At 39.2% G+C, this 14,456-nt stretch overlaps 1 protein-coding gene across 1 annotated transcript in view; it reads left to right on the forward strand.

The window, feature by feature from the left end:
* The window catches only part of kdm4b (lysine (K)-specific demethylase 4B), a 60,404-nt gene that overhangs the window by 21,243 nt on the left and 24,705 nt on the right, over positions 1-14,456 (forward strand). Inside the window, exons 7-8 of the mRNA XM_059341914.1 lie at positions 4,903-5,006; positions 7,553-7,690. Of these exons, the coding sequence (XP_059197897.1) occupies positions 4,903-5,006; positions 7,553-7,690 (242 nt within the window). The remainder of the gene's footprint in view (positions 1-4,902; positions 5,007-7,552; positions 7,691-14,456) is intronic.

Here is a 14,456-nt window from a genome sequence, read left to right on the forward strand (position 1 = left end):
AGACAGACAAGTAACTCTTCAACTCTCTGCTAAGCGCCAACAGGGGGTGACTCCACTTGCTGCAAAAATACGTCAGATTGTATAGAAGTCTATGAGAAATTGGCCCAAGTTCTCACTTGATTTATTCTATCAGTAAACATTTTGCTAATAAATTCACGGTCTCAGTGATTAGTTCCAAGTCTTCTTCAATACAGCAACATATATTAGCAAATTATATTGCAAGTTGGAGCAAAATACATGATAAAGCAAGTTATATTATTTATAACTATGTATATCTGTCATTTAGGGTGTGGCTACCTTGTGATTCATGAGATGCTACCACGATGCACACTGTGTTCTTGCCACCCTTTTTGAAGTTTTTTAGATCATAAAAGTTGTAACATTTTGGTTGCCTAAAATGTCAGTGACCAGTTGTACTAAAAGACACTCACTTCTGGCTCCTCAAAACCAAGATGGTGACAGCCAATATACCAAACCTGCGGCTTCAAAACAGTCTTGACTACTTTTATAAAGTCTATTATCAAAAGTTGTGTTTCCACGAATTTCGATGCACATTTTGAAGATTTCCATGAGAAAAGCTTGATCAACAACTTTCTAAAATGCGCATCAAAGTTTTTACGCTCGCTTGAGGCTGTTTTTGTCTTTTTCGCAAAATTGGTTATTGCGCTAAACAGGAGATGTAAACGCTTTTTCCAAATAAGTTCTACCATAGCGAACATTTAACTCACATGACTGCTCAGTTGTTTTCGCTCTGCCAGAAACCTCAAATGAAGAAGAAGTGCTGACATAAAAGAACAATTATAAGTTTAATTGAATCCAGTTCCTGAAAACTTCTCTCTATATTCTCTCGTGGATGGCTAAGGTTGTCCGATTAGCAAACTGTTTTCTGTCTCGCGCAATCTCTGCCTACAGCAATACATTACACTGCCATCTTCTGACGAAAGAATGTTTGTGCAGCTTTGATTAATTACTAAACCAGTTGATTGAAACATCCCAAATTCACATTTTCTTAAATGCAACATTTCAAAATTTCACTTGAAATTCACTTTGACTTAAATGGAAACGGCTATTATTAGCTTATACATGACATTGTTGAATACTCGTTTCTGCTGATTTTTTTTCACATTCTACAGTCTGTTATTTCTGAAGAGCTGACCATTGCTAACAAACTGTTGCTGTGTAATACAGGCTGTTGATTCTGGAGAACCTCTTCTAATCATAATAATCCACAGAAACAAGTTTGGTAAATTCAACAAAACCAGCTCAGGCAAAATAAAAAAAACATTAGCTTTTCGTTCCTCCAGCAAAACTCACTGTGGAAGATTTTTCTAAAAGATTCAAAAGGGCTTCGATGTGATAGCAAATTAAGTACTGGATTTGTAGATATCAAACCCTGATCTTAAAATACACACTGTAGACATTTCTTATCACTCTTAATGTTGGCATTGAGCTCTCACACAGTCACAGCCTTCCTCTCTCCTCTCATCTAAGCAGCTGGCAGTGGAGGAAAGCAATGCCAACGTTATTTAACAAGCACCCACTGACCTATCAAAGCCATCGTCAGCACAGGTAGCCAACTGTTTACGAGGTCCTAAAAAGGCAGTTATGGGCGCAGTAGGAATGCCTAATGGGGCTGGGACAACGGTCTTGTTACTTGAAAACTCCTCTGCAAACATTTGACACAGCGACAGCCGTTGCTCTTATCGCTCCTCATCTCCGCATTATTTCAGTCATAGATTCTGACTTTTTGGGCGGGGGTGGTGGAAGGGGAGGGTGCAGGGTTGGAGGCAGGAACTTAATTTTCAAACTCAAAAGGACAGAATGAAGCCTTTAAGTTAATATTACCCCGCTGAGAGCTCAGAGAGCCAGCTGCATTTTAATGGGGATTAATACCCGGGCTCTGTCGGCACATTATTCACCTTTTATCAGCTCCAACAAGCAGGCAGGCGATGAGAGAATAGAGACCCTCTCTCCTTCTCTTGCTTTGTAGGGTGGAACAGAGGCTGAAACAATGCAGTGAAAATGAAGGATGAAATGGGTGCCGATTATACTGTCAGTCACATTAAAGTTTAACTGGGTGGAGGCTTGGATGGACCCCCCTTTGAGGCACTGGCGGGTACAGACAGTAAAGAGTGGGAGAGTGAGCGATGGAGGAGAAATTCGTTCTTTTGATTATGCTGAGGCCGCTCGAGTCTCTCTGTCTCCAAGAGAAAAGTGAGCCTTTGTTTTTAGAGAGAGAGTTGGAGCTTTGAAAACCTAAAATGTCAGAGGGATATATTATGATCTCAAAGCAGTTTGTGTTTTTAAGGAAGGGGGTGGTTGTTTTGTAACACCAAAGGTAACATTGTTAAGTTTCAGGAGCTTTGGAAGAGTGCTTTTGCTTATGTGTTTCAATCACACATTTATAGAATTTGAATGATTTCGCAAAGATGCAGATGTTTATTTACAAGTGACCTTGGTGGCACAGACCCTCATTATATTTTTTGGGATTAATTATACCACAGTAAACAAATGGGACCACGTTAAGACAATTGGTAGCCTTTGTCTTGCAGTCTTGTTTGTGCTGCTGCTTCTTAAATTTAATAGCGCAATATTTATTCACACAATTGTCTACCACTGCAAAGTAGGTCGTCTTCAGGCAAATGTTTTCTCTTTGGTCGTGTTGAATGGGGGATAAAGATTTTTGGAAGTGACAGCACCCAGTCCCAGTTTTGTACTGTAGCCTTTCTTTGTGCCACAATACAATCCAGCAGAGATCCCCTGAAATCCAACCTGGAGGCACACAAACAATGCAATGACATGCACTGGAGTAATGTGATTATTCCACACTTAGGGCAATAAATTAATTCACACCCATTTCAACAAGAAACCGGATTTCCCTTTTCAGCTTGTGGGATTAACAATAATATAGTAAACACAGCTTCATCTCTGCTGCAGAATTCTGTTAAATTGGCAGTGCTTATCTGGCATTCTTTCAATATTTACCTGCCAAATAAACCCTCCTCCTGAACTGCCAAAACTCTCTTAAAGCAGCATCCTGTCACTGAACTGTTTTCTGATATCTTAGGTTGAAAACAATAGGAATATTAACATACAGTAAAGGTAGCTTACGATTCTGATTCCTGAAGTGTTCTGCTTTTTCCCTTGGTGTGCATAGAAAATGTATTAAGATAATAACATAAGATAAGATATTCTTTATTCATCCCAGCAGATAAATTTAGGTGTTCCAGCAGCCAACACAACACAACACAACACAACACAACACAACACAACACAACACAACACAACACTACACTACACTACACTACACTACACTACACTACACTACACTACACTACACTACACTACACTACACTACACTACACTACACTACACTACACTACATATTCCACCTATACAAAACACGAGCCCACAATACATAGCCTAGGATAGAAAAAGTGGAATGGGTGGTCCATGTGCATTAGTAGCTGTTACTCATAGATAACAGTTACAGCAAGTGTGCAAATATACAGGTGTGTAAATAAACAAGTGTGCAAATATACAGGTGTGCAAATAAACAAGTGTGCAAATATACAGGTGTGCAAATATACAGGTGTGCAAATATACAGGTGTGCAAATATACAGGTGTGCAAATATACAGGTGTGTAAATAAACAGGTGTGCAAATATACAGGTGTGTAAATAAACAGGTGTGCAAATATACAGTTTGATGTACTGTATACATACAGTATAAGCAGATTAGATTTAATTTGTAGTGTAGATGTTGAAGGTCTGATTATGATATTAATACTACTGTGCTGCAGTGCCAGTGTCTGAATTAGACAGTACAGGGTCAGGGACATTGTCACGTGTAAATATTATAGCAGAACTGGTGTTTGTTTCCCCATTCATGTATTAAATAATGTGTGGCAGTCTTGCTATACCAGGAACACAAAAAATTTAGCACATAATTGGTGCTTTGTAGCTTTTGACAGTGTAGTGTGTGGATTAATCCTTTTTTTCCCTCCAACAATCTATCTGAGCAAATCATTGATCAAAGATCACCACTAATTGATAGTGCCTGCAGTATGCAATTACTGCAACTCCTTTCACACATTGCAGCACTGCATTTATTGTCTTTTCATTGAAGTTAACCTTTGCTAGTAGACAGACAGGAAGAAAAAAAAGGTGGGCATTGTACCCTCAGTGGACTAGAGGACTAGGAAATGATTATGATAATTAAAAGCTTTAAGGACAAACTGCTGCATTGCTGTCAGCTCTTAACTGATAACCTTGAAATTACTGAACATGCGCATAATCTGCTGAACACTCCCCAGCTGTATCTTGTCACTAGAAAATACCTCACATAGACAACACAATTTAATTTGAAGGAAGCACACACTACTTGATGATCCTCATGCATGTATTTGAAAATGTGCTTTAACATTGACATGTATGGGATTATGTTGGAAAGAGACAGATATACTGTACACATTACTGTGTGGTGTTAGTTGATGTCCAACCTTTGGTAATTATGTAGTTTAGGGCTGCAACTAATGATTATTTTCATTATCGATTAATCTGTTGATTATTTAAACGATTAATCGATTAGTTGTTTGGTCAATAAAATGTTGAAAAATATCAGTGTTTCCCAAACCACAAAATGACATCCTCAAATCTCTGGTTTTGTCCACAAACCACAGAGATATTCAGTTTATTTTGAATTATATTCACATTGAAGAAGCTGAAATCAGAGAATTTGGACTTATTGTCTTTAAAAAACTGCTCAAACCAATTATTCCATTATCAAATTAGTTGACAATTAATTTAATTGATTTTTTTCTGATTAATCGATTAATTGTTGCAGCTCTAATGTAGTTTTTCATGGTTCTAAGTGTCCGTGTTTGCTGTCCCCCCCCTGCAGGCTTCTTCCCTGGCAGCTCCCAAGGCTGTGATGCCTTCCTTCGCCACAAGATGACACTGATCTCTCCATCCATCCTGAAGAAATATGGCATTCCCTTTGACAGGGTGAGTGCCCACTAGTCTGTTTTGCATGATAGTATAGGGTGCAATCTCTTCTAATTATCATTAGAAACGTATATCTCTTTACTTCAGCCAGTACTGAATAACAGTCATGACGTGTGCATAAACCGTAGAGCCACTTTCCGACTTTTAAAACAGCTCGACACAGTGCCACTCATCATTTAACGTTCTCCACACTCTCACTTTTAAGCTATTATTATTCACTGGTCACAGGACACTTATATAACTATTTTAAGTGACTGGAATCCACCATGGCTAACAACATAAACTTGAACGAGCCCATGGACTCGCGTATACCTTCATATTAACATCTATGGCAAAGACATATATTAGAATAATAAAAGGGGCTTGAAATACAAAATGTTTGAAGGAGGAATTAAAATTAAGTATCCCCTACTGCCTGCTCTCTGATAACATTTGTGTGTGTTGCATTAGAAGAGGTGGGCTTATTCTGAATGACGAATTACAAGGTAAGGGCGGTTAGTGGCTCAGCTGTGACGCAAACATCCCAACTGCTCCAGGCTGCGCTAATGATACATTATGAGTAATGATCTTATGTCGCGTCTGTCGTAGGATATTGATTGGCATCCTTTCTGTTTTTGTTCTATTCAATAGGCCAGTGGTTCTCAACCTTTTTCCAGTGATGTACCCCATGTGAAATATGTTTTCAGCCAAGTACTCCCTAACCAGAGCAAAGCATTTTTGGTTGAAAAAAAAAAAGACTTAAAAACAGAGCACTGTGCCATCAGTGTCTGATTTATTAAACTTTGGAACTGATAAACACATATAAAATTCAAACATTTGAAACAAAAAAAAATATTTCAAACATTTTAAATGCTAATAATCCATGACTAAATGTATTGAAAATATTTCTCATCACTAAAATGTAGTGATTCAAACTAATGTAGTAAAAACAGTGAGCATATAACCATTTAAAACTTTAACTGCTACGCTTCAACCACGACTCCATCTTTGAGTTTTCAAGTGATTGACAGGTGATGCCAGGTGGCATATGACAGGTTGGGTCCAACCATCCTGGTATGGGGGAGACTCTGGGTTTTTAGGATCATGAAATTGAATAGCCTACTGAATATAAAATTAATTTTATGAACTTATACTTATATTTTCCTAAAATATTTATTAAATAATTATTGCTAAAGGATTTTTGCATGGATGCTACTTTTTAAATGTATATTTTAAAATCTCACGTACCCCCTGGAGTGCCTTCACGTACCCCAGGGGTACACGTACCCCAATTTGTGAACCATTGCAATAGGCGATATACATTTTCACAGTGCAAGAATTTATGGTAGATTGAAAAAAAACTGGCACAGAGAAGGTATATAAAGTTCTCCACTGTCAGCAGAGGGCCCCCCCTCCACCCCACCCCATTTATCTCTTCACTCCCCCCTCAGGACATCATTATCACAGCGAGCATGTTACTCGTTACACACCTACAGTACCTCTCTCGATTCATGTGTAAAAATAAAACCACCATATTGCGTTCTTACAAGAGCAAAAAGGGCCGTTTGATATCTGAACCAGTGACTTTAGTTGAGGAAGTTTGTCTCCCCCTCTCAGCCTCTACCCCGGTTTCTCTCCTCATGCCTGTCACCTTGCCTGGCTTGATGTGTCTCTTGAATGCCTGGATCCAGGCTTCACAAAGAATTTGCGATCCACAGCCAGACATGTAGGGCTTAAGTTTTGGGGCAACGCATTAACAAAGAATGTGCTTAACTTGTCCTGAATTTTTTTTAACATTCTCAGAATAACACTGAACTCATGGGAAGACACTCAACCCTTGGAGCAACAGTCATGTTCGGCTGAATTAATTTTGCTCGCAAGTCAGAAAAGTTTAGAGAAAAGTTGTTTTTTGAGGAGTTGAACTCCTGAAACCTCAATGGCAGATGTAGTGGAAGTAAAACTCATGAATAATAATGGAATATATTTTAGATTTGGATCACATAAAACTTTCATTGTCAGTAAACTGCAAGTCAAGCCTGCAAGTTTTAATTGAGTAAATCAAAAACAATATATTATTTATTATTATTATTATTATTATTATATAACAATAAATATGACTAAAGCTCAAACAAAGTATTTAGTGGAAAATGATTTGGCAAAATCTCTGCCACTAAATGTCTACAAAATAAAACTACAATCACACCCAACAAAGACACAAGAACCATCACAGCACCCCAATAAGTCCTAGATAACCACATGCATAAACGCAAACAGTCATGGGGAAGAAAAAAATTAGATCATTGTTTTCTTCAGTTTCTTGTTCATTTTAATGCCTGGTACAACTAAAGGTACATTTGTTTGGACAAATTTAATGACAACGACAAAAATAGCTCATAGGAGTTTAATTTAAGAGCTGATGTTTAGACATTTAACATGGTTTTCTTGATAATAACAAAAATCATTATCAAAACAAACATGGAAAATGGCTAGATATCAGCTTTTAAATTAAGAATTTAAAGAATTCAAACATGTTTGTTAAGTTGTCTTTTTCCTCTTTCTGTGCACAGATAACTCAGGATGAAGGGGAGTTCATGGTCACCTTTCCTTATGGCTACCATGCTGGCTTCAACCATGGATTCAACTGTGCTGAATCCACAAACTTTGCCACCCTGCGCTGGGTTGACTACGGCAAAATGGCTGCCCTGGTAAGATAAGACAAGACTAAGACTGCGTCTCCATTCGGATCCTCCATGTAGTACACTATGTCATAACTTTATACAGGGTAGTGTTGTGTCAAATCACACACAGTGAGTGATAGTCAGCTATGCACATCAAGTCAATTCAGAAACGAGACATGTTTTATTTTAATTTGTTTAGTTCAATTTTCACAACTGCTACAGCTTCCTCGCCATTTTCACAATTTAGAAACAAGTTTGAGGTTCCGCCCCTTCCACTACGTAGCAAAGATGGTGAACATTGAGGGTGAGAGGTTTCCAGTGTTTGACACTCCATGAAAACAGCATCCAGATAATTGTAGTGCACTGCATTTTGTCATACGTGTCAGTACAGAAGTATCCAAATGGAACACAGCATATTTAGTCCTGTCGCAATTAGATGAAGTCAGAGTTACTGTAAAAGAAATGACAGAACTAAATGATGCATCTATTAGAAAAATCTGGAGTGTTAACACAAAGTCTCATCAATGATGGGAAGTTGTGCATTTTGGGATTTGATATCTTAAAATGACTCAACATGTGGAACTTTCCCCCTAAATCTCAGCCAAAATTGTCATCAACACACTGCAGGAAAATGTAGACATTCCACTTGAAGAGTTTCAGTCCAACGTGTGATTCAGCAGTGACTTTGCAGCCTTCCTGCTTTGGCTGTTTGGTTCTCTGAAGGAATAAAGTAATAGATCATATCGAAATATAAAAGCAGCGTCTGGTTCTCTGCTGCACACCATCTGTTACCGACACTAACCGTACCCTCGCATCCCTTCATTGACGCAAGCTGCCTCCTTGCCTGTGGGCTGCTGAGCATGAAATTGACAGGGCACGGGTTGGTTGTGGACCGGAGCCCAACTACAATGTCCTCTGGAAGAACCTCCCCCCTTGTCTCTTTTCTATACATTCCACTTCATTTTCCTCTTCAGTTCCCCATCTCTTTTCTTGTGTGGGAGTGTTCACATGTGTGTGTGTGTCCTTTCTCCCTGCTTTCTCCCTACTTGGCTGCATGTCAGATTTATGAGGTGCCAGTTTGCAGAACTACATCCCCCTGCCTTCCCCCTCTTTCTCATTTTCGCCCCTTCCTACTTTACCCATGTGGCCACTTGTAATTTAAGAACCAGCAGTCCAGGCTCCAGCAGTCTTCCCTCCACCCAGCCCAGCGCTCAAGGGAGCATCCCCACTACACTTGTCTCAGTGTGATAGAGAAGAGCGGTCCACTCTGCACTGCTAATCCGAGTCGACAAATCGACAGCGCAGCACCACACGCAGTCAGAGGAATATGAAAGAGAACAGCTCTGCCAATGAGACAGTGTTAGCATAGTGGATACAGAGATTGTCCATGAACCAGTGCTGCTTAAATTCAGTCCCAACAGTCGTTCTGTGTGTCCTCGAGTGAGACCTTGAACCCATTCATTCATGCCTTCTCACTCGTGAATCATTCTGAGAAAGAAGCCATGCTTAATGCCCCTTTACTGTTAGTAGTTTACTGCAACTGGATTCTCACCTTGTCACAAGATCACGTAAGATTCAGAGTTCAAGAGATCATGAAATGTGTTTGTGTCTGCATGCACAGTGTAGGAAGTATTCAGCGTCCTGTGAGGTGCCTGTGGCAGGCGGTGACTGTAAGATGGTAATTGACAGATGGTTTGTCCAGTCACCTGCTGAGTTTTTTTATAAATTCCCTGCCTTTTCCAAACAGTTATAAAGTACACCTTTTTTGATGGTTCTGTGTAACTAACTACATGGTGTGCCAGGATACAACCCCCCCCCGGCTTTTATCTCATTTCTTCATTCATAAGTGATCTCTTGGAGTAGACACTCTAAATCCATTTGGATTTTTTTGGGCAGCAACCATAACCTTTCTGTCAACTGCTGAAGTAAAAACAAATCACCCAATTTTTGTTTTGTATTTTGGCTCGCTGTGGCTCTCCTGTATTTGCTTGTTAGCTGAAGAACGCAACATTTGCCAACTCAGCATTTTAAATTGGGCTCTTTTTGGCCATAGTTTTAGTTCTCAAGAGTGCAGTTTGAACAACTATGAACACATCTTCAGCGTGTTTTGGTTGAGAAAATGTCTATATTTGAGTTTGTTGCCTTTAGATATTTAATTTTAAATACCTGGAAGTCCTGTGTTTAAAGCCTGTGAAGTGACGTTTTAAATAAAAGTTTGAGTGTACCTCAAAAAATAACACCTTCTTACAAAGGAACAATTCTAAGCATAAAACACAGTCCGAATTAGTTCAATACACGTGGGGGTTTGGCAAGCAGTATCTTGTGCAAGCTTTTGTCCCTTTTTGTCTGTTTTAGCATCCACCATTATGCTGTACTTGTAACGTGTCTGACAGCTGAATAGCAAAAGATACAAATGTTCGATTTTAAGCCATGCTCTGCAAGAATTGTTGCTTACTGTTTGTAAACACAACACACCTTTATTACTGCTATACAACTTTTTTTCTGTGTCTGCTTTTTTAAAGCTTTGTGCCTAAAGGCTGACATCCAAAAAACATAGAACACAGCAAAATGAAAGGAGAACACCAAGGCAGTGGTTAGGGTTTCAGCAGATAGAGACCCTCACACACTTCAAAATTTATTTTTATTTACATAGCGCTTTTCATACATATAAATGCATCACAAAGTGCTTTACAAAAAATTCTAGTGGTTCATAAGTGACTCAGTATGTGGATTTTTTGTTGCCTGCATAGTATACCTTTAAAATATGTCTTAAAAACATTGCACTTCATCTTCAGTGAGAAATTATCTTTGCCAATTTAATTTGAGCAACTTTAATACATATATAGTAGTTTTATATAGCTCGCCGACGCCAGCCACTCACTTGGCACCAATGAAGTCTCTCATTCTCTCTTGGTCTTCTTTAACTCCCTCTATCTTTCTCTCTGTGTCTTAAGCTCAGGCAGTCATCTGTTAACTTGTTTGGCTGCCTCCCCTCCCTCTCTGCCCTCTCCCTGCCGAGCCTTATTCTGTCAGCACCAAACAGGACAGTGAGCGATGGGGCGCGGGATCAAATTTGTCACTGTTTGGGGGCTGCCAGCTCACGACAGAGAGAAGGAGAGAGTGAGCTTGGGCGTGCTTCATGTCTCAGTCTTCTTAAATACAAGCTCCCCAACTGCTGACCCATCTGTCTGACTTACCAAGCGAACACACACCTGCGGTCAAAGCGGTCTACTGTCAGCACTCCTTGTGCTTCTTCTGTTATTTCAGACATTGCAGTCTTAATTAACCTTCTCCTCCACCTTCTTGAATATGCATTAGGTATGAGCCATTTCCTTTTTTTAAGTACTTCAGGGGTTTCAACATCTCACTCAAATTACTTTAGCTAGACATGGCTATTAGCTCTGATTGACTATTGTAGGGATCAGCTTATACCAAATCAAAAAAGTCACGTACCAAGCCTCATTATCCAATCCAATCCACTTTATTTGTTTAGCACATTTAAACAACAAAAACGTCTCCAAAGTGCTGTACATAGAATCAACAATAAAACAAACATTTCCATATAACAATCAGCAATAAATAATAAATGTATAAATCTAAAATGATGCTGTAAATAAAACAATAAAATCAAACAGATGAACATAGTAAAATAAATAAAAGGCGTAGTTAAACGTAGTAAAATAAATAAAAGACACAGAGGACCACAAAACTCACGCAAAGTTAAAAAGCCAGGGAATAAAGATGGGTCTTAAGACGAGACTTAAAACACTCCACCGTGGGGGCTGTTGGGACGTGGAGGAGGGCGTTCTCTGGGGCCCACCACAGAGAAAGCCCTGTCCCTTCTGGTTTTAAGTCTGGCCCTAGTCTAGATTTGGATGAGGTCCTTCATGTACTGTGGGGTCAGTTCATTCAAAGCTTTAAAAACAAACAATAACATCTAAAAAAAATCAATATGAAAATTAACAGTGAGCCAGTACAAAGACGCAATGATGGGGGTAATGTGTTCCTGCTTTTTGGCCTCTGTTAAAAGTCGTGCCACGGCGTTCTGGACTAACTGCAGACAGAGAGGGCTTTGTGGCCGAAACACCTGAGTAAAGTGCGTTGCAGTCGTCCAGTCAACTTTAAATAAATGCGTGCACGATCTGTTCAAAGAGGTTAAAAGATAATAACAGTTTCACTTTAGATAAAAGACGAAGATGATAAAAACACGATTTTAAAATGCTATTAATCTGTTTATCAAATTTAAAATCGCTGTCTATGGTGATACCAAGGCTGGGGACTTTAGGACGCTCATACTCTGTGAGGGGTCCCAGGTCCATCAGGGCACTGCCAAACACCAGAACCTCCATTACAATATCTCTCAACATAACTCTACACTAGATGCCAAGAACACGAGGCCCTTCTTTTATTTGGGCAAAAACTCCGAAATATAACCCATTTTGATCTGCTCACCAAGTGGTTAAACTAGTTTGTAAAAAACAAAATAAATAATTTCCAACAGAAATCAAGAAGAAAGAGACTACACTAATAGCCACATTATGTTACATACTGTACATGCAATTATTTGGCAAGTTTGTTAGCAAACAGTCCTCAGGCTTCCTCCCAAAAACATGCCGCTTCAGTTTAATTGATGACTCTAAATTGCCCGTAGGTGTGAATGAGATTGGAATGGTTGTCTGTCTCTATGTCCAGGGTATATCCAGCCTTTTGCCCAATGTCAGCTGGGATCGGTTCCAGCCCCCCACAACCTGAGTTCAGATGAGTGGTTAGAGAGAATGGATGAATATAAGTGAACAGCTCAGCAATGAGCCCACTGAAGATGGCAAAAAAGACCTTACAGATCATTTCTGAAAACAGTTGTGTCTGCTGCACCATTATGTTGCCAAATGTTAACAGTTTCTGTGTTCGGGGTCTGTAGTATTCTCAATGAAAGCCTCTCTCGTTCGTTTGGTGCTCAGTCACACTTTGCTGCTGCTCCCTCAGGCCTCTGCTGTGATTTTTCCGTCTAGGAGAGGAGCAGAAATCATCCTCTCAGTTCCCAGACTAAATCACATCACTTTTTCATCTTGAAAGTGAACTGCAGAAGACTCACTGTCTTTAAAAAAAAAAAGTTTGCAGACATGTTTTGGTTAACCCAGACATGCTGTGAATGGACATACTGAGTTTTTATTAGGCTATTTGCTTTATGCCCATTATGTCTATGTCCATGATAACCATTAAGGAAAATCTTTAAGTTGTGTGGTAGACTCACTGCATTATTAAACAGATAAATGCAGTGTGATTGCTCTTGTACGAAACATCGGATACAGTGGAGGACAAGTGGTGTCCACAGAAAAATGCTCAAATATGCAATAGTTTGCCAGAAAACTATGCTTGTATAATTGAAGGAAAAGATGATTATTCACCACTTTAGTTTCAAGGCAAGCTATGTATTGCCCAGTGTTCTTTGCTGCCATTCACTTCCATTAGAAGGCAGCCATATTGTAATGAAGGACAGAGGCTTCTGGCCAGAGAGTGAGATTAGTGGACACTGTTTCATTACAGCAGAGATATTGCTGACATTTGCAACAGAAAACTTGGTGCAACATAAACATAAAGGGGATAGATGCAGCACTACAGAGCTGTATATACTGTTTGTTATGCTCACAGTCTACAGCCATACACCACTCACTAATGAACATTTCTACATCGCTTACTGTTTATTCAAATCTCCCCCTTTCTATTCAGCATATTAAGCAGCTGTTGTTGATTGGGGGTGTACTTTTGGAGAAAACGAAGAGAAAGAAATAAGTGGGAGGGTGAGAAAAATTACAGCAATTTAGTCGTTGTTGCATCTTGGTCAGCGTTTTTTTCCCACCACAGCATGTGAAAAAACTTTGAAACATTTGTGAATCAGACACAGCACCTACGGCTTCAGATAAGTTTTTGTCTCATTTTCACAGTAGGTTTAAACAGCACTAGCAGCTGGATGATACACAGCCCTGCTGTGCAGTATGTTCTGCATTTTGCATCTTAACTAATTTTAATTAGCTCTCCAATTATACTTAATTCTTAGGGCCTTTACACACCGGGGGGTATTTTTTTTTCTTTCGTGTGATTAATTTGCATTTCAATATATTTATTTGAACTGTTGTTTGTGCTTTCACACTGAATACAAATATTCTGCAATGCAAAAACAATGTAATTCTGTTCCCCAATAAAGGCGTCTACCAATCACATTATGCGGAACAGAAATACTCAAAACGTATGAGTTGTTGCTATACTTATGAGGATTATAAACAACAACACGGAGGGTTTGTAGTCCAAACCATGACTTTCATACTTTATACATCCTTTTAACCATGACAAAGGCGCCTTTACCAGATCCATTTCCTCTTACTTACACGGGGGGTCGCGAAGCCCTCTTGATTTTCTATGGATGTAATAAATCTAATGTGTTAAATATAGATGAGTCAGCATTTAATTCATTAGTGGGACAAAAACAACTAAATAAGGGCTACATTGAACGTTTATTCATTTATTTAAATAGAAAAAATCACTATAGAAAAGTTTAAAAATAAAGGCTAAATCACGAGAATAAGGACATGTGTAACATCCCTCCAGCAGTATACACAGGTAACCTCACCTAGCGGTAACCTCACCTAACAACAGAAACACAGAGCTAATGGAAAAATGGTGAAGTGTCAGGGAGACGAAAATGCTGAATATCTCAAAAAGAAAAATAGAGGGTACCATGAAAGTCACATTGAGTTCGGCTTCATAGAAGCAATGGACAATGGGGGGGGGGGGGGGT

The sequence above is a fragment of the Centropristis striata genome, chromosome 9 (genome assembly GCF_030273125.1).
Source record: "Centropristis striata isolate RG_2023a ecotype Rhode Island chromosome 9, C.striata_1.0, whole genome shotgun sequence".
NCBI lineage: Eukaryota > Metazoa > Chordata > Actinopteri > Perciformes > Serranidae > Centropristis > Centropristis striata.